Here is a 20,893-nt window from a genome sequence, read left to right on the forward strand (position 1 = left end):
CTTAGCAAAATGCCCTCTAGGTCCATCCATGTTGTTGCAAATGGCAGGATTTCTGTCTCCCTTGTATCTGAATAATATTCCATCATGTATATATACACCACATCTTCCCCATCCATTCACTCATTGATGGACACTTAAGTTTCTGTATCTTGGCTACTGTGAATAATTCTGCGGACATGGGAGTTCAAGTATCTCTTCGATACCCTGTTTTTACTACCTTTGGGTATATACCCTGGTGTGGGATTGCTGGATTATATGGTAGTTCTATTTTTAATTCTTTGAGGAACCTCCATATTGTGTCGCATAGTGGCTGTACAAATTTACATTCCCACCAACAGTACACAAGGGCTCCCTATTCTCCACATCCTCACCAATATGTATCGCTTGTCTTTTTGATAATAGTCATTCTAAGAAATGTAAGGTAATGTCTCATTCTGGTTTTGATTTGCATTTCCATGATGATCAGTGATATTGAGCACCTTTTCCTGTATGTGTTGGCCACATCTTTCTTGGAAAAATAACTAGATCTGTTGTACATTTTTAAATCAGATTATTTGTGGGGTTTTTTTGGAGGGGGGGGGCTGCTGAGTTGTAGCAGTTCTTTATGTATTTTGGATGTTAACTCTTTATCATATATGTGATTTGCAGATACTTTCTCCCATTCCATTGGTTGTCTTTTCATTTTGTGGATGGTTTCCTTTGCTGTGCAGAAGCTTTTTAGTTTGTTGTAGTCCCACTTGGTTATTTATGCTTTTGCTTTTGGTGTCAAATCTGAAAAAAACATCATAGCCAAGAATGTTTATTTAAAATTTTAAATCTTTTCTATTCTAGCTTTGCATTTTTATACTTGCTATATACTACTTAAGTGTATATATTTACCAGATAATTTTAAAAACTGCTTGTGAGAGGTCATGACTTTGAGAGCGTAACTATAGGGAATTTAATGGATATAATTTTTGCAGGACGACATACCAGAGCTAGAAGAATATTTCCTTGTGAATTTAACTTATGTTGACCTTATCATGGCTCCTTTAACTTCATTTCCTCCTAGACTAGGTATGATTTTTGTTTGTTTCCGTTTATTCACTGCAAATGAAGTAAAGTTATTCATTTTTAAATCAGAAGTAATCGCTTATAATACTTGTTAATCTCAGCTATGAAAGAAAATATAGTGAGCTTTTAGGTTTAATTTAGAGATTGTCATCTGTTGCATTTTTGTACCTTGGACGTCATAAATACATTCAAGAATTATTTATTGTGTGATGCTTTCTAAATTTTACAACTATTTATGATGAAATTTGTAATCTTAAAAATAGAATTAGTTCTTAGGCATTTTTCCTGTTAAAATTTAATTTGCTATTTTTATTAGATCTCCAAACTGTCAGATGATTTTATTTTTCTTTAGGGTAAGCAGTACTTTTGTTTGTTTATTGTGTTCTCTGCTTCTTTTTTGACCTTTTACCTCTTTCTTTTCATGCTTTAGAAAAGATTCACTTTATTCATTACAGACTGAAAGGTAAAACTTGGACCTTAGTATAGATTTACGTAGATTACTATAACAAGGTGCATTCTTATTTTAAAACACAATCTTTAGTGTGCAGTTTGGGCATTTAGTATTGAGAATTTTGTCTGAAGCTTGTAGGTATGATGGCCTGGGAAGTGTGGGCTGTGAGCCCTGTGGTAGCCTGTTCCCCCTCCCTTGGTTAGAAGATGGGCTGGATGGCGGGAAATTAGCCTGAGTTCAAGGAAGAGAAGCATGGCCGAGAGGAGTAACCTAAGGAATAAGTTTTCCTCATTCACTTGTGAGACTCAGTATGACAACTTTGAAAATAACAGAAGAGAATAATGAGTTTATAACATATTACTGTAAGAACCTTGGTTTGCGAGTGTTATTTGTTCTGGAAACATGCTTGTAATCCAAAGCACTCAAATATCAAAGCAAATTTCAAGAACCATTGGTTCATTTGTGATCATGTGACATTCGGCGTCATATACTACTCATATTGCAAGTCATTGCCTGTTTATCAAGTTAAAATTTATTAGAAATGTTTGCTCATCTTGCAGAAAACTCACAGAACAAGTTATTTGCAATCCAAGGTTTTACTGTATGTGAAAAGGTTTGGTTCTTTTCCAAAAGGAATTTATGACTCCAGTGACTAAGCTGTTTATATCCAGTATTTATTATAAGATAATTACTGTTCATGCTAAGAAAACTAACAAAATACTTCATATTTCTTTATATTTCTTTATACTCATATTAGAGGTAACTTGAATAGTGTGACTTCTGTTGAGTGCTTTCCAATGCCCCTGTTTCAAGTGCTTTATATGTCAGTACCATCATTCCTTACACTTGAGCATTTTACAGATGAGGGAGTGGAGGCTAGGAGAGGCTAAGTAACATGCCCAGAGTCACACAGTGAGGAGATGGTGGAGCTGGGCTTATGCTGTGAAGCCTCTAGTCTGATGGACACAAATTTTGATTTTATATTCTTTTCTTGACAATGTTCTCTTCGCTCAGAGAGAATTCTGCCCTCCGTATCCCTTCCCCACCTAGGCCACTGTTAGAAGTATCATAAGAGTAAGGTAGAGCCTTCAAATTTTAAAGGGGAAAGGACAAAATATTAAAAAACTAAACAGGGACACGGTTAATATTTCAAGACTGAATAATGAATACTGGGAATATACTGAACTTGGTAGGCAGAGTATAAGATAAAAAAGGATAAAAGAGCTTTACTTCAGTCTTAGTCTCTGTGCCACCTAACCTTCCCCCATCTTTCCCTTTTGTCTCACCTTGTATCCCTGTCTCTCCCTGCTTCTCCTTAAACCTGCACTTTTCTCTGCAGTACTTATCGCCTTTCTCTTCCCATTCCTTTCTCTTTTCTTGCTCTTTCTACTTCGTCCAGTGGTCCCTATTTTCCTTTCCTCTTGAAATGGATTAAAATAATAGAAATAAAACCATAACTGCAGTTGCTTATTTTATATTGTTCTCAGTTCATTAGATTTCAGTAAGTTGGTGTTCTTGTTAGGAAAAAGTTTTCTTATTCAAATATTATAAGCATTTATATTTTATTTTCTTAAACATCTTTGAGTAATGTCTATGATATCTCTGTATTAGAAATTATATGATCTCAAAGGATGGTCTTTAAATTCTGTGTCAAACAAATCATTCTTTTTTCATCATTTCTATTTAAAAATATATTTCTTTGTTGTTTTCAGATTCAGAGGGCTTGACTGCACAAATTATTATTGATGCCAATGATGGTGCTCGAGGTGTAATCGAATGGCAACATAGCAGGTAAAACCAAAGCTGTGTGAGAGTCCTTTTCTGAGTTTCAGATTTTTTATCTACTGAATAAAATCTTATAAGGAAAAGATTAATGTATTATGTTTATTTTAGGTTTGCAGTAAATGAAACCAAAGGAAGTTTAACATTGGTAGCTCAGCGAAGCAAAAGGACTCTTGGCCATGTTTCCTTGTTTGTATATGCCCAGAATTTGGAAGCACAGCTGGGGCTGGATTACATCTTCACCCCATCGGTGAATTCCTTGTGAATTATAGTGACTTAGGTCTTGTATTAATAAATCTGAAAGTAATGAACTATTATGTATTGCATATTAAATTAGGGTAGAAGACTTCTATGTTATGGAATAGCTCCCTTCACTATTTTAGTAAAATTTATAAATTTTTAGTTCTAAACATTATTCTCTATTTTATTCATTTATTATTTTGTTTTAATATTTGATACTATTTTATTCACTGTGTTATTGCAATATATGATAATGGAGAACACAGGTTATTGTGTCAAAGAATTTGTATCATTATATTTATATCATTAGAAACATATTTTCTGGAGTGTTTCTTATGCTTCTTGAAAGTTTAAGGTTTTTAGTTTTTAAGTTTTTATTTTTTTTTTAGTAATCTCTACACCCAACATGGGGCTCAAACTCACAACCCTGAGATTGAGAGTTGTATACTCTACTAACTGACCCAGCCAGGCATGCTGAAAATTTTAAGTCTTTTATTTCTTTGTTTTAATTTACTGAAACACAATTAGTGTTTTAAAATGCTTTTTAATTTGTCTCTTGGTACCTTTTATTCCTTAGTCAAATGTTTACTTTCTTCTCTTTCTCCACACATTTTACTTTTTTTTTTTTTTTTTTTTTAATTTTTTTTTTCAACGTTTATTTATTTTTGGGACAGAGAGAGACAGAGCATGAACGGGGGAGGGGCAGAGAGAGAGGGAGACACAGAATCAGAAACAGGCTCCAGGCTCTGAGCCATCAGCCCAGAGCCTGACGCGGGGCTCGAACTCCCGGACCGCGAGATCGTGACCTGGCTGAAGTCGGACGCTCAACCGACTGCGCCACCCAGGCGCCCCCACATTTTACTTTTTAAACTTAATGTTGTCAATTTAAATAAAAAAGGTCAATAAAAAATAGGGGGAAAATCCCTTATTTTTATTAAAAAGTTTATTTCACATTGCCAGCCATATTGTATTTTTGCCAAATATTCTGTGAAAAATCAATCATATATTTATATATAATACCACCTATTTTCACTTTCTTGTCCAGATTCTTCATTTTGTTGATGGAGAAAGGTATAAAAATATTGACATCATGATTCTTGATGATGACATTCCAGAAGGAGATGAAACATTTCAGCTGGTTTTAACAAATCCTTCTCCTGGACTAGAGCTGGGGGAAAAAACAATAGGTAATTAACAATTTCTTATATACAGTTCACTTTCACTCATGATGTTTTCCTAACATGGAGGCAGTTGTACAGGGTTTAAAGTCTTGATAGTTTTCTATAAAAAGCATTTTAAATTCAACATTTTGGAATCCCTATGTCAGTATAATAGTCCTTCCAGCCTTGTGTAGTTGTGTGTGTTTGTGTGTTTGTAAAACAAAAAAGTAGGTTGGTAGTAACAATTATATTAAGTCATTTCTGTAGCTACAAATTAAATAACTAAATGTCTTTCATTTAGAATTAAAATTCGTCTCTGGTTTCCTGTTTACCAATAGAGGGAATGACAAGTTGTTTAGTATCATTTTATTGCTATAGTATTTTCACATAAAGTTGAAGTATACTGATACCTAAGACATTATGGGAGCCACAATTCTTTGGAGCAGTTTGACACTGTTATGAAATGTCATACTAATTTACTGTTTGTTAGATATGATACTGACTGCTTAGAGAGGGTAAAAAAGAGAGGAGAAAACTTCATGGAAATATAGAGCTTGTAGGATTGGAAGGTCTCTTTAAAAGTCACTTAATTTAGTTTCTGTGGTGATATGTCAGGTGCATTTAGAAGACCAAGAGTTGACTGACTCTTCAACCTCTTGTTTTAGCTAGTGGCTGAGAGTTCTTTGGGATTCCCTTAATTTAATTAACCTTTATATTCCTAAATTATTGGTCTATATGTGAAAAAAATTTTGATTTGTAATAAAAAACATGAAAGAATCTTGAGTAATTCAAGAACTGGGTTTTACTTTTATTGCCATATTAATAAAACAGATTGATATTTCTGTGTATTTAGAACCTTTCTTGAGTCTACAGCCATTGTTTCAAATTCAAAGAGTATGTTGAAAATATACTTTAAAAAATGTTTATTTTGAGAGAGAGAGAGCATGAGCAAGGGAGGGGCAGAGAGAGAGAGAGAGAGAGAGAGAGAGAGAGAGAGAGAGAGAAAGAAAAGAGAAAATCCCAAGCAGGCTCTGCATTGCCAGCATAGAGCCTGATGCGGGCTCAATCCCATAAACTGTGAGATCATGACCTGAGCCAAAATCAAGAATGGGACGCTGACCAACTGAGCCATCCAGGCACTCTTAAAATATATATTTTTTTGTACATACAACATAGTGGGTTATATGTAAAGGGTTGTAGGAATGGAAATGATGTGTTAAGAATCTTTTATGTATAAACAATAGAAAACCCAATTCAAATGGACTTAAAGGTAATTTATTGGCTCATTTAATCTGAGGGTCCAGAGGCATACACAGTTTTAGATGGAGTGGCACCAGGACTTAACATGCCACCAAAGACCTTGTTGTTCTCTGCCTCTTCTCCTTGCCTTTTGGAATATTGACTTCCACACAAGGCTAATGTTATTTGTCACAAGATGATTATCCACATCTTCCTTTTACATTCCACATAATAGGAAAGAAGAGCACTCAAACTTAAGCATTCCTAAAAAAGGCCTAATACAATTCTGTTTGGAATTATGTAGGTTATATGCCCACGACCATGAGTAGGAGGAAGGACTATCTTATTGGTCTCTGTCAGGTTTACTTTATACTTGTAATTTTCTGTTTTTAAATCTAAAAACAGTCCTCAGTGCTTTGATAGTGGATGATTTCTTAAACTATGCCCCATTAATCAGCCTTTAGACCATTTCAAAAATTCCATAAAATATCAATAAATATTCTTATATATAAATCTTTGTATATATGAGTAATTAAGATCATCTGTTGAGTACATTGGGTATTGAGTGGAAAGGACAACAGCTGCCTTCTTTATTACCCCTACTCCAAAGTTATATATAAAATTTTTATTTCTTCACATCCTCAGCAGGAATTTCTTTGGATTTTAACATATCTCTCTCTCTCTCTCTCTCTCTCTCTCTCTCTCTCTTTCATCTGTTTTTCCTGGCCTCTAATTCTGTTCTATTTGCCTGTTTATGTACTAATAGCAGTTTTATTTATCTTAGCTTTAATATACATTTTATTTTTTTAGGCCAAATACTTTTTATTTTTTTCTCTGAGCCATCTCACCTATTCTTTCAAGTATCTTTTCCATATGAACTTTAGAATCAATGAACTGAATTCCATAAAACAACTATTTTGATAGTTTTGGGTTGAATTCAAGTTTTAGGTTAATTTGAAAGAACTCAGCATCATTATAATATTGTTTTTCCATTTAGAAATATGATATACTTTTCCATTAATTTAGATCATCTTTTGTATCATTGCTTTAATTTGTGTTCCCTCAAAAGCAAACCCTGAGACAAGGATTTGGATGGAAGTAGTTTATTGGAGGAAGTGATCTCTGGAGACATAGTGAGAAGTGAAGAAGTGAGACAGAGAGAGAGAAGAAGGCTGGTAAAAGATGGGCTGACGAATGGTACTGCTTTGGGCAACTGGAGCTCAGTGCTGCTGGGGTCCTTCCTAGACACCGAGTTGAGCAAAGTTCAGGGTGATCGTCCTAAAAAGAAGTTGGGATATTCATTCAGCGGCTCCTGTCCCTTGTTGTTTGAGTATGCTCTTGGGTGTTAAGTCTCCAGCAGTTCTGGCTTTATTCCTGCATCAGCTGATGGCGTCCTCAGGTAGAAAGATCAGTTGGCAAAAGAAACTCTTGAAGTGGTCTTGAAAGGGCCTAGGGGGCATGGAAGAGACACTGATAGCATTGGTCACAGTCACACATTAACACTGTATACGTTGTTCATATAGGTCCTCTATTTTTAACTTTGATTCCTAGGTATTGTTGCTATTGTGAATGAGGTCCCTTTTCTGTTGTTTTTTTTTTTAATAGTTATAGCTTATACATAGAGATATTATAATAATATTTTAGATGCATGTTCCATAGCACACTTCCCAGCTCTGAGCACCAGTTCTGCCACTTGCTAGCTTGTGTACTTCCACAGATTGCCTCTCTGTGCTTCAGCCATTGGATTTGTAAAGGAAAATAGTAATAGAATCAACCTCCTAGGGTTGTGAGAATTAAATGGGTTAACACAGGTTAAGCAATTTGTAAGTTCTCAGTAGGATTAGTTGTTCCACTGCTATTATTCATATTATCTTTAGTGGTAGTAAAAAATAAAAAGCTCTTAGTTTTTGAAGGTTACTCAGCTTACATTTTCAACTCTTACAATAGTTCTAAGAAGTTTTTTCTCCTGTTTTTTTTTTCTTTTTTTTTTTTTTAATTTTTTAACGTTTATTTATTTTTGAGACACACAGAGACAGAGCATGAACAGGGGAAGGTCAGAGAGAGGGGGAGACACAGAATCTGAAACAGGCTCCAGGCTCTGAGCTGTCAGCACAGAGCCCGACGCGGGGCTCGAACTCACGGACCGTGAGATCATGACCTGAGCCGAAGTCGGATGCTTAACCGACCGAGCCACCCAGGCGCCCCTGTTTTTTTTTTTTTTTTAAGAAGACAATCATGTTGTCTAGAAAATAGTGTTAGTTCTGAGTCTTCCTTTCCATTGTTTTCATACCTGTTACCTGGCTCCTGGCTCCAGGACAATGCTGAATAGTAGCAGTAATGGTGGGTATTGTTGTCGTCTTTCTGTTTTTAGTGGCACCCTTCCAATGTTTCAACATTGAGTTAGGTCTTTGTTATTGGCTTTTGAGGTTGATGAGAAAGGTGCCTTTTATTCTAAGATTACTGACTATTTTTATATCATGAGTGAATATGGAATTTTATTAAATGCCTTTTAAAATTCCCCTTCTTTTTTTTTTTTTTTTTAATTTTTTTTTTCAACGTTTATTTATTTTTGGGACAGAGAGAGACAGAGCATGAACGGGGGAGGGGCAGAGAGAGAGGGAGACACAGAATCAGAAACAGGCTCCAGGCTCCGAGCCATCAGCCCAGAGCCTGACACGGGGCTCGAACTCACGGACCGCGAGATCGTGACCTGGCTGAAGTCGGACACTTAACCGACTGCACCACCCAGGTGCCCCAAAATTCCCCTTCTTTTTAAGGTGATCTAGAAAAGAGTTGTCTTAGTTTATAATGAAACATCTCCATACTTCCCAGTACTTATAACCTGCCCTATTTTGATTTAGTGCTTTAATATTTTTATTTCAACAGCATTAATTACCATCCTTGCTAATGATGATGGTCCTGGAGTCCTATCATTTAACAACAGTGAGCACTTTTTCCTAAGAGAACCGACAGCTCTCTACATACAGGAGAGTAGTGCACTATTGTATGTTGTTCGGGAACCTGCACAAGGACTCTTTGGAACTGTGACAGTTCAGTTCATTGTGACAGAGGTAAACTCCTCAGTGGAGTCCAAAGATCTGACCCCTGTCAAAGGCTACATTGTTTTAGAAGAAGGTGTTCGTTTCAAGGTATAGTATGAGGCTTTAATGCCCCTGCAGTTGGTTCTTTTTTATTGCTGAGTAGCACTGCACTTAATAGGCCATTATTTGTTTATCTGTTTTTCTGTTGATAAACATGTGGGTTGTTTCTAATGTTCTTTAATCGGAATAAGTAATATTTATGAATAATTTTCTCTTAGGGGAGTACCCTGGGTCCTAAAAAGAAAAAAAAAAAAGTTCTCCCAGGCTAGATGACAGGCAAAGATGATTACATTACCATGTGAAAGTGTTACAGTGCTATATAGTCTGCATAAAGTGCTGGTGGAGAAATTTGTTCTGCAAATAGGGTAGTGGAATGTGCAAGTAATAAGGAAATTGTACATATTGCTGTTGTAAATGTTAACTATTTAGGTAACATACTTCACTTTATATTATTTTTAAAACAAAAGCTAAAAAACTCTAAACCATTTATTATAGTCACTAAGCCCTAGCCAGTCATCCTTTTGGCCACATTTTCATTAAACAAAATATAATTGCTTACTCTAGCCTGCTTATTTGAGAAGCCTGTATCCTGTGTGAATAGGAATAGCTTATTGGAGAAGAAATGCTGGATTTGGGGTTAATTATAAATGTGATCTGTACTTATGGAAGTTTACCTTCTGAAACTTCCTTTTCTGTATATTGATAATTTTCTGTCCCCACAACTAAATTTTATTCATTCATTCATTCATTCATTTTAAAGTTTATTTATTTTTGAGAGAGAGAGAGAGAGAGAGAGAGAGAGAGAGAGGAGACGAGCAAGAGAGAAGGAGAGAGAGGATCCCAAGCAGGTTTTGCACTGATAGCACAGAGCCTGTCACGGGGCTCAGTTGCATGAACCGTGAGATCATGACCTGAGCTGAAATCAAGAGTTAGACACTTAACCAACTGAGCCACCCAGGCGCCCCTAAATTTTATGTTTTAAAACACAGTTAAAGCTTAAAATTGCTAACTACATTTGTGTAAGATTTTTCAAGCCTGACATAAAGTATAATTATAAAGTAATGTATTTAAAATTATGTTATCTAAAAACAGTCTACCTGGTAATCACTTTTCTTTGTGATCAGTTTGTGTACACTTTAACTCATCTTAAATTTGTATTTATTTACATGTCCAATTTTTTCATGTTTTTGGAAATTTGAAAGTTTAATCACTTAAGAATACTTACATCTTGATATAGATATGAAAGAATTCAAATTTTAAGTATTTGATGAATTTTCCATTGCTTTACATTCACAGGCATTTTCCTCTTTTTAAAAATGTTTTTAATTTAATTAATTTAATAACCATTTTTATTTTTATTATCTTTTTAAATTATAAAAATTATTCATTATAATTAATATATAATTATATATATTATATATTATTATATATTATATAAATATTAATATATAATATATAGGTGTCTATAATAAATACACATCTATATAAAATATATAATCTTCCTAATTATAATAATTGATCATTATTATGAATTATATTAATATAATAAATATATAATATAATAATTAAAATATAAGTTATTATATTAACATTTTTTTCTTAAAAGATTCTTTTTCACAGTGTTTAAAGAACTTTCTGCTAATTAGGCAAATTAAACATTAGAGAAAATTGGATTAAGTAGAATTTTCTTTCACTTACGTAACGGTCTTTTTCCCCATGTTTTTATTTTGAGGTATAAACAGTAAAATTCAAAAATCTTAAGTACATGGGTCATTAACTTTCAAAATATATATACACCCATGTAACCACACTCAGATTAATATATTGAGTATTACCATCACCTAGAAGTTTCTTTCTTCTCTCTTGCCCTCACCAGAGAAACTACTTTCTGGTTTCTGTCATTGAAGACTCGTTTTGCTGATTCTTGAGGTTCATATAAATAGGTGCCATATAGTATGTACTCTTTGTATCTGGCTTCTTTTGGCCTACGTAGTTTTTGAGATCTATTGAGTTGCATCAGTAGTTCGGGTTTTTGTTGTTGGTGTTTTTTTGTTTTTTTGTTTTTGTTTTTTTTGAGAGAGAGAGAGAGAGAGAGAGAGCTTGAGCAGGGGAGAGTAGCAGAGAAAGAGTGAGAGAGAGAGAGAATTTTAAGCAAGCTCTGTGCTCAGTGTGCAGCTTGATGTGGGGCTTGATCTCACAACCATGAGATCATGACCTGAGTCGAAATCAAGAGTTGGATGCTTAGCCAGCTAAGCATCTTTTTTATTGCTGAGTAGCACTGCACTGAATAGACCAGTATTTGTTTATCCATCTTTCTTTTGATAAACATGTGGGTTGTTTCTAATTTGTGCCTACTATGGCTATAATTGCTTTTTTTACAGTGACTCTTACACTAGAATGAGAGTGATGCAGTTATGTAGCTAGGCAGGATAAAGAGTTAGCAAACATCAAGATCTAAATTTATTTTTTTAATCTCAACATTATTTTTAAATGTCATAAAATTTATTTTTAGAGACTTCAGTGGAATATATCACAGTGTTGAAAATCTTGAAAGTGGTAACTTGAAACACTTATAACTATTACATATTATGGGGATCAGGATTAAGATAAAAAAGAAGCGATCTTTTCCAAAATGTATAATCTTGTTGTCAAAAATGTTTAGCAGATTTCTTTGTATGTGTATTGCAGAAATACTGAAGTCTAGTAACTTTACCTTTTAATTTTGTTTTCAGGCCCTACACATTTCTGCCATATTGGACACTGAACCAGAGATGGATGAGCATTTTGTATGCACCTTGTTTAATCCGACTGGAGGTGCTAGACTGGGGGCACGTGTTCAAACCCTGATAACAGTTTTGCAAAACCAGGCCCCTCTGGGGTTATTCAGTATCTCTGCAGTTGCAAATAGGTATAGTTTATTCATAAGGAAATTGTCAAGTAGGAAATATCTTTTGACATAAAGAAAATGCAGAGGGAAATTGATCTCTGACTCTTTTAAAGGGTACTTTTAAAATGAGCTCCAGCAGATAGATCCAGAGAGGCGTTATGCCCTCTTGTGACAAGGAACATCCAAAACCTAATCATGTACTGTATAATGGTATTATTAGAATTCTTATTTCCTTGGAATTCCCACTTTCAAGTGAAGGCTTGTACAATTTTGTATTTTCAGTGATGGTAAAAAGCAAGAAATGGTATAAAAATATGTAGCTGTTCAAACCAAATGAATGACTCTTCATACATATATTAACATGATTGTAGTTTGAAATTCCGCGGGAAGCTGACACATATTTGATTTTTTATTTCTTAGAAATACTCTATTTCTTAGAAATACTCCAGTAGATCTAGTTTTAGTACTAAACTAATAATTTTTGGATTCATTTTTTTCTTTTTGATATGCTGTTGATTCATATAAGAGGAAACTTAGGAGTGACAAAGCTTTATTTTTTAGAATATATAGTATGAAGTTACTGACTCTGGGTATTTCTTAATACTTAAGAATGTACTTAGTATATTTTTAAAACCACAGTATCAGATCATAGTACTTTTTTAATCTTCATAAATTAATATTTTGAGCTGTAGGGGTCTAATTTTCGTGCTGTGTGAAATTTGTGGATGGATCTCACCTTGGCTTATGTAAATTTAAAAGTGTATTAAATATATTCTAGCAATGTGATATATATATTCAATATGTAGAAATTATATTCTGCTTTCTGTAATCTTTTTTTTTTTTAGAGCCACGTTTATAGACGTTGAAGAAGCCAACAGGACTGTATATTTAAACGTGTCACGCACTAATGGCATTGATTTAGCTGTGAGTGTGGAGTGGGAGACAGTATCTGAAACAGCCTTTGGCATGAGTACGTTTGGTTTCTTGTAAGCACAAAATTTTATAACCAAGAAAGATCGCATCTATCAGATTTAATTTCCCCCCATGAATTGTATCTTATGGATCTATTGAAAATGGAGAACAGATGTCTAATTCTTTTATTGCAGCCACAAATATTTATTGAGAGTCTATCATGTGTCAGGCATGATATTGAACTCATGATGCTTAGAATTTAGGAGGAGACAAAAATAAACTCAGTAAGTAAAACTCAGTATGTAGTTTAAAACTGTAATAAATGTTTTAAAGGAGTAATTCTAAGTGCTGTGAGAACAAGAAGGAGTGCTTCCCAAGAGTATCAGTGTTTGAACAAGGATTGAATGATGAGTGATGTTGATTCTGCAAAGATCTGAGTTGGAGGAACATGGAGGGAAGGTGGGAAACTATTGAGGCACAAGTCTAGAGGCATAAAAAAGTGTAGAAATGATGAACTGTAGAGTGGACATTGGAGTTAGAAATAAGTGGGAGAGTTGACTTTGAAGAACTAGGTAAGACCTGATCATTGAAGACCTTGAAGAATATGTTAGGTACTTTAGTCTTTATTCTAGGGTTAATGGAAAGTCTCTGAGTGGTTCATGCTTACAGGAGGGTTGCCAGGTATATTTGTGGAGTGGCATAATCTCATTTGCATTTCAAAGATATCATTCTTGGTACTGTGTAGAGAATGATTTGGCAAAGAAGAAAAGAGAGGATGAAAGGAGACAAACAAAAGGTCAGCCTATGGTCGTTTGGACAAAGTGATGGATTGTGTATGAAGGAGATTGTAGAGATAATTACTAGATTTTTAGCTTCTGTGGTTGCATGGAGAGTCATACTTGCCAGTAAGAAAAGGAGTAATGGATAAGGGCTAGGTGTTATTTTGGTGAGAGGGAGTTAAATATGTGATTTAACACATTTTGAATATGAGTTACTTTTGAGAAGACATTTCTCTAGACTCAAAGGAACAGAAACTTTTGCAGAGATAAATTTGGATATCTTTAGTGTGTATGTTGTATTTAAAATCATGCAAATTCATGTAAAAACCTGGAAAGAGGGACTGTAGGTAGAGAAGGGAGGAGGACCCAGACTGAGCTCTGAGAAGGCTCAAATTGAGTTACTAGGGAGAGGAAGAGGATGAAGCAAAGGAGACATAGAAGACCTAGTGTGAGTAACCCAAGGGAATGTGGGATTGCAGACAGCAGCAGAAGAGTGTTTGAAAAAGGAAGGAGTGGTAACTGTGTTAGTTGCTGGTGTAGAAGCCCAGTAAGATAAAAACCAAAAAAAATGTCTATTGTGGTTAGCAATAGAGAAGGAATAAAATAGCAAGAGCTATTTGTATAGAGGGATAGGAACTGAAATAACATTTTGAATGGAGGTAAGGGAATGGAGACGTCAAATATATGTAACTGTTTGAGGTTTGACTGAGAAGGTAGGACCTAGCAAAGGTAGTGATGTGGTGTAGGACTCAAGGGGTTTTGTTTATTCATTTGTTTAGTTTGGAGAGACCTAAGCATATTTAAATGCTGACGGAAAAGGCCTAGTAAGTAGAGAAAGAGTGAATATTTAAAATGGAAAGGGTTAGTAGTGGTATAATTTTCTAAAAGACAGGAGGTGATAGGATCCAAAAAGGAAAGAGTATGATTTCTAATTCAGTTATCTCATTATGGTTTGGAATCTGCATGTGTTTTTGGAAGTACTTGTGAGGGTGTATGTTGGAGATTCTTAAATGTCAGCATTATTTATTTTTCATTCACCATCTTCCTGCATTATGGTAGGGAAGGATTAGGCCAGATGGTAAGGACCTTAATGTAAAACATTCAGACTCTTAATGCGAAAGCTGTGGTGTACCTTTAAAAGATGACAGTAGGAATTTAGAATACTTGTTTTTTTTTGTTGTTGTTGTTGTTGTTTTTTTTTTTTTCAACGTTTATTTATTTTTGGGACAGAGAGAGACAGAGCATGAATGGGGGAGGGGCAGAGAGAGAGGGAGACACAGAATTGGAAACAGGCTCCAGGCTCTGAGCCATCAGCCCAGAGCCCGACGCGGGGCTCGAACTCACGGACCGCGAGATCGTGACCTGGCTGAAGTCGGACGCTTAACCGACTGCGCCACCCAGGCGCCCCGAATACTTGTTTTTTAGGAAAGGAAATCACTTTGAGGCATTGACATGACTTCTTGAACTGGTAATCTGAAAATGGTCAATAATTTATAAGGAGCCTAGATTTCAACCTTGACATTTATTCTTATTGTTCACACATTAGCTAAAGTTTAAAAAGAAATTTCTTTGGGAAACTGGTATGATAATAAAACATAGAGCTTTTTAAAAATTATTGTTCATGGGATAGGGATTTTTTTGTCTTTGTTTAAATGTGCAAAATTTTGGGACATGTACCTGTGATAAGTTGATTAAAAACTTGACAGCTATTTAAAGTAGGTGAGTCTGTTTTGGTGTTCTTAAATATATAATGTGTAAAGCAAGAAATCAGTGGATGGGCATAGTTTCAAATTAACAGTGTAAGTTTTTAAAACTAAACATTTAGTGTGTTTCTATAAAATGAGATTATTTAAACATTTCTCAATTATATTTTCATCATCTTTATGAAAGTTGATAAAAATCATGTTGAGCATATTTCCCTTTAAAATATACATTTAGTATTTTAGGGGTGCCTAGGTGGCTCAGTCAGTTAAGTGTCCGACTTCGGCTCAGGTCATGATCTCGTGGTTCGTGGGTTTGAGCCCCGCGTTGGGCTCTGTGCTGACAGCTCAGAGCCTAGAGCCTGCTTCAGATTCTGTGCCTCGCTCTCTGTCTGCCCCTTCCCCACTCACTCTCTGTGTCTCTCTTTCTCTCTCTCAAAAATAAATAAACATTAAAACATGTTTAAATATACATTTAGTATTTTAAATGCATTTTGGAAAGGTCTATGTAGATTTAGAATAGAGTTTTAACAATTTTTAAAAGTTGTTATTTTTAGTTATTTTTTAAATTCTCTGGCTTATATTTTTTGTCTTATACACACACACCATTTATGTCTTGTAACAAACTCACTAGTTGAACTGTTTAAACAATAAACTTGGCATAAAGATTTGAAGGGGTTTTACATTAGCAAATCATGATTTATGTTTTTCAGGGGGAATGGATGCTGTGTTTTCCATAGTTCAAAGTTTTTTGGATGCATCACCTTCTGGTTGGTGTTTCTTTATTTTGGAAGATTCAATTTATGGTGTAATGTTAAGAAAAGTGTCTTCTACTATTTATCGATGGCAAGGGATTTTTATATCACTTGAGGTAAACATCAGTCATTTTATAGTACATAAAATAAAATGTACATGTAAAAATCAGATGACTCATGAATTACCGTTATTCCTTATTTCCTAGGATTTAAATATAGAAAATCCTAAAACTTGTGAGGCATTTAATATTGGTGTTTCCCCTTACTTTGTGATTACTCATGAAGAAAGAAATGAAGAAAAGCCTTCCGTTATCAGTGTGTATACATTCACATCTGGATTCAAATTATTCTTGGTAAAAAAAATGTCTTCATTTTTTGTAGATTGCTTTATTTAAAAGGAAAATCAGATTTGTAAGATCTAAGTGGAAGATAATATATGTTCTATATTAATATGAAAAGAAGCTTTTTGCAAGTTGATACACATTTTAGCAGAGTGACTTTATCCGGGATATTTTTGTCTGTCTTGAAATGACACCTAAGTATGCATTCCTAGTGTTCAGAATGATTTTTAAAATTTTGAACTTCAAATATTACTCATACTATTAGTGTATTAGAGCCTTTCCTAGTTAAATTCGCCTTTAAATATTTTTTCCCATGGTCTTATCTTCCTTGCAGGTACAAACGATCATTATTTCGGAAAGTTCTCAAGTAAAATATTTTAGTTCAGACAATCAAGATTATTTAATTGTTGCCAGTCAAAGAGATGATTCTGAATTAACTCAGGTTTGATTCTTTTAAAATGAATTTTTAAAAAATACTCTATTTGAAACTCATCAAAGGTGTAGTCTGTAAATTTAGTGTAAAAAACCCCCATTATTTGATGGTGGTAAAATAGTAAAGTAGAATGTAGATATTAATTATTCACAGTTAATTTTTAAACATTGGAATTATAAATATTGTCTTCAAGAGGCAGACCAAGTGCAGTAGTAAGCATGAACATTTAATTAGAGTTTAATGGCTTCGGAAAACATTATGCAGAAAAATCATGTAACTGGACAGATGGTATCACTAATAATTCATGATTAGCATTGCCAAATGGGCGCTTAACATCACCCCCAGAAATTCCACATTTCTCTAATTAACTACATCTCATAATCCTAATAATACTTATTTGATAATTTTCTCACTCCTCTGACTCACTTACCTGCTTCTCATTGCATTTTCAGCTGATGACTTTGTTGAAATGAAATCTACCAGAAAGGAGCTTAGTCATCTTGCCAAGACCAAATTCAGAAACCTTCTTGAAACCCAGTCTTGTTCCTCCATCCCGTTATGGAAAAAGTTTTCCTTCTATAACAACCAGGCTCCTCTTGCCATAAGAAGGTTTAGTTATTCCCCTTGTGTCTGGCATCACTAGTGTCTCTCTCTGTCAAATTATTGCAATCAGTGTAAATGCAGGATCTCCAAGTTTCAAAATAAATTTCTCTCCTGATCTCACCCCCTTCTACCTTCTGTTTCATTTCTTTTCTCCCTTCTGTAGTAAGACACGGTGAAAGAATTGTCTACCAGCTTTTGTCTTTCCTCATGGTCATTGATGACAGCTGGGTTGCAAATTCACTGGATGTTTTTTTGGTCATTGTCTTATGCTGCTTCCTATTAGCATGTGACAGTTACCTCATCCTCAAATTTAAACTGTCTCTTCTCTTCATTTCTTTTTTTTTAAATTTTTAAAATATTTATTCTTGAGAGAGAGAGTGAGACAGAGCATGAGCAGGGGAGGGACAGAGAGAGCCAGGGAGACACAGAATCTGAAGCAGGCTCTAATCTCTGAGCCAGCAGCACAAAGACTGACGTGGGGTTCGAACTCATGAACAATGAGATCATGACCTGAGCCGAAGTCAGATGCTTAGCCACTTGAGCCACCCAGACACCCCTCTTCTCTTCATTTCTGAAATACCACACAGGTTTGCCTTCTGTCTCTCTGTGTCACCCTTTTCAGTTTCCACCGCCAGTTCCTCTTCCCTTTTCTGAACTTAGATATCTTGGCCTTTTTCAGTTTTAGTGTTTGTTTAAATTTCTTTTTCTTTTTGTCCAATCCAGGTACATTTATCAATCCTGTGCCTTTAGGTGTCAGCTATAGGCTGTCTTCCAATTTTCTTGGTAGCCTTTTCTCTAATTTCTAGACTTACATATCTAACTTCTTGTTGGCATCACTCCGTAAGTACCTAAGTTTAATAACGTATCCCAAACTTAACTTTGATTTTCTCTTTGAAACTTGTTGCAATGCTTGCTTTCATCTCAGGAAATAGCAACCTCATAAATGCAATTGCTCAAGACCAAATGCTGGCATTCATCTTTCTTGATTACTCATTTTTATTCATTCACATCTAATTGATAACTGTTTTTGATTATTTATCCTAGTAATGTTTTGAATACAGACATTTCTTTCCATCTCTTATTCTCACTGCCTAGTCTAGGTCCTGTCATTTCTCTCCCACACTGTTGGAGTAGCCTCCCAGCTGCTCTCAGAACTTCTCTGACTCCTCACATCCCTTATCCATCAAGTAGCTGGAGCAGTCTTTTAAAAATAATATTTTATATTATTCCTCATTTTAAAACTATTCAGTGATTTCTAATTATATGTAAAATAAATTCTAAGTTATTTAATAATGGACTATAAGTAGCATAACTATATTTCTGTATCCACTCAACACAGGACTGGATTATGTCAATACTGTCCCTTTTGCTGTGTAAAGGATCCCAGTGATAAATTATATGGTCATCTTCACAAAAGATATCTCATGATCTTACCTCTCCAGTCTTACTGTCTTCATTCCTTAGCACTATCAGCTTCCTTCTAGTTGGACCATTCTTCATTCAGCTTATGACAAACATTTTTTGCCTTAGAAATTTTTCCATGTCATTCATTGTCATTCTTTCCAACTTTATTTCCCTAGTACACCCATAATTCTCTATCATATCATCCCAGTTGTTATCTTCAGCATTTGTCTCAATTGAATAATCATACATTTATTTATCAGTGTGTTTATTGTTTGCCTTTTCCTAACAGTTAGTAAGATCCATAAGGGAGAGGCCACTCTATCCATAATTCCTAGCATAATGCCAGTCTCACATAAGATTTCCAGTTGTTGACTGAATAAATATAATTCTGCAATTGACCAGATTGTGTAAGAAACCAGGTAGATTCAGGATCTTCTTTTAATTTTAAATATGTGAACACTCACCTTAAAACCTTGTATGCATTGCCACCTTCAGGACTAAAAATTTTTGGTGTTTCTTTTTATATTCTATTGCTTGAACAGTGGATAAGGAATGATATTACAGCATCAGAAGGTTTCTTACCCACAACTGAAATTTTCATATATAAGTAACTTCTCTCCTGTTTTTAGCTTTCCTTTTTTCTTTCTGTGACTTGCCCCTACCCAGATGTATATTTGAAATTGATTTATTTTCATATAACTTCTTTTTCACTCATTCTCTGCGTGTGCTTATACACACACACACACACACACACCCACACACACACACAGCAGTGAGAGAGCGTCAGTTTTGATATTTTCTCATTTATGAAAGTATCCTCCTAACTAAATAAAGGGTACCAGGAGAGTAAATAAATGATATTGGCTAAAATCACACAAGTACTAAATTCCTACTCATGAAGGGTTTTGTATTTGAACATTTCCCACAGGTCTTCAGATGGAGCGGAGAAAGCTTCACCTTGCATCAGACACTTCCTGTCCGAGGTGTGCTGAGCATAGCCTTGTTCACCCGAAGAGGCTCTGTGTTCTTAGCCATTTCCCAGGTTAATGCCAGGCTAAATTCCCTTTTACTCAGATGGTCTGGCAGTGAGTTTATTAACTTTCAAGAAGTGCCAATTAGTGGGACAACACAAGTTGAGGCCTTGACTTCAGGAGATGATATTTACTTAATCTTTGCCAAAACTCTCTCTCTAGGTAAGAAGATATTAGCATTTGCCATATATACATTGTGGTTGAAATTATATAGCATTCATATAGTAGGATCTTTATGAAAACACGTAGCTCTTGGAATAATTTTTTAGCTAATCCATTTCTTCTTTTCTTTAATGTTTACTTTGAGAGAGAGAGAGCATGTGCCCACACGTGTGCAGGGGGAGGGGCAGAGAGAGGGAGGAAAGAGAGAATCCCAAGCAGGATCTGCACTGTGAATGCGGAGCCCAGTGCGGGTCTCCATCCCATGAACTGTGAGATCATGACCTTAGCCAAAACCAAGAGTCAGATGCTCAACTGACTGAGCTTCTCAGGTGCCCCAGCTAATCCATTTCTTGATGGATAAGGTATTGACTGTCAGCTACAAATGGATTTTAAGGGGAAAAAACAGATTTTAAGTGTTATATGTATAATCTTTAGATGACAAGCTATCACATTAAAGTTGTATTAAAATTTGGGATGGGTATGTAAAGTGGAAAGACCTATGAAGATCTTATATCAGAAGTGCAAACAGATAACATTTTATGTGACTGTACTTGGGGAGCCGTGGGTAATTTATAGTAGTAATAAATAGTGCTCAGTGACTTTTGATAAGACTGTTTCAAAATATTCTCTGAGTATAAATATGCTTTCTTTTGCCTAGTGGAACTTTCTTAGGTAAAACTTAAGCATTCCTAAAAAGACAAACGTGTGTCACTGTTCTTTAATATCAGATCATGATTTGATTAAGCAGTGGCCATACTTCATGTAGTAAATGCAAAAAAACATTTGAAGTGTTTCCTACCAAGTTGTGTTATTATTTAAATAAATGAATTTGGAGGAATGTCCTAACTAAATTTGTTTTT

General features: G+C 34.9%; 1 protein-coding gene across 1 annotated transcript in view; it reads left to right on the forward strand.

Annotated features, from left to right (window-relative positions):
• The window catches only part of ADGRV1 (adhesion G protein-coupled receptor V1), a 543,587-nt gene that overhangs the window by 120,611 nt on the left and 402,083 nt on the right, over positions 1–20,893 (forward strand). The window contains exons 39-50 of the mRNA XM_047076463.1: positions 963–1,056; positions 1,484–1,516; positions 3,217–3,295; positions 3,398–3,536; positions 4,572–4,713; positions 8,812–9,074; positions 11,759–11,934; positions 12,759–12,883; positions 16,018–16,175; positions 16,266–16,412; positions 16,735–16,842; positions 19,769–20,033. Coding sequence (XP_046932419.1) covers positions 963–1,056; positions 1,484–1,516; positions 3,217–3,295; positions 3,398–3,536; positions 4,572–4,713; positions 8,812–9,074; positions 11,759–11,934; positions 12,759–12,883; positions 16,018–16,175; positions 16,266–16,412; positions 16,735–16,842; positions 19,769–20,033 — 1,729 coding nt within the window. The remainder of the gene's footprint in view (positions 1–962; positions 1,057–1,483; positions 1,517–3,216; positions 3,296–3,397; positions 3,537–4,571; positions 4,714–8,811; positions 9,075–11,758; positions 11,935–12,758; positions 12,884–16,017; positions 16,176–16,265; positions 16,413–16,734; positions 16,843–19,768; positions 20,034–20,893) is intronic.

Source organism: Lynx rufus, unplaced genomic scaffold (assembly GCF_022079265.1).
Source record: "Lynx rufus isolate CCGP_SWC_20201006 ecotype Redwood Valley unplaced genomic scaffold, mLynRuf1.p SCAF_1, whole genome shotgun sequence".
NCBI lineage: Eukaryota > Metazoa > Chordata > Mammalia > Carnivora > Felidae > Lynx > Lynx rufus.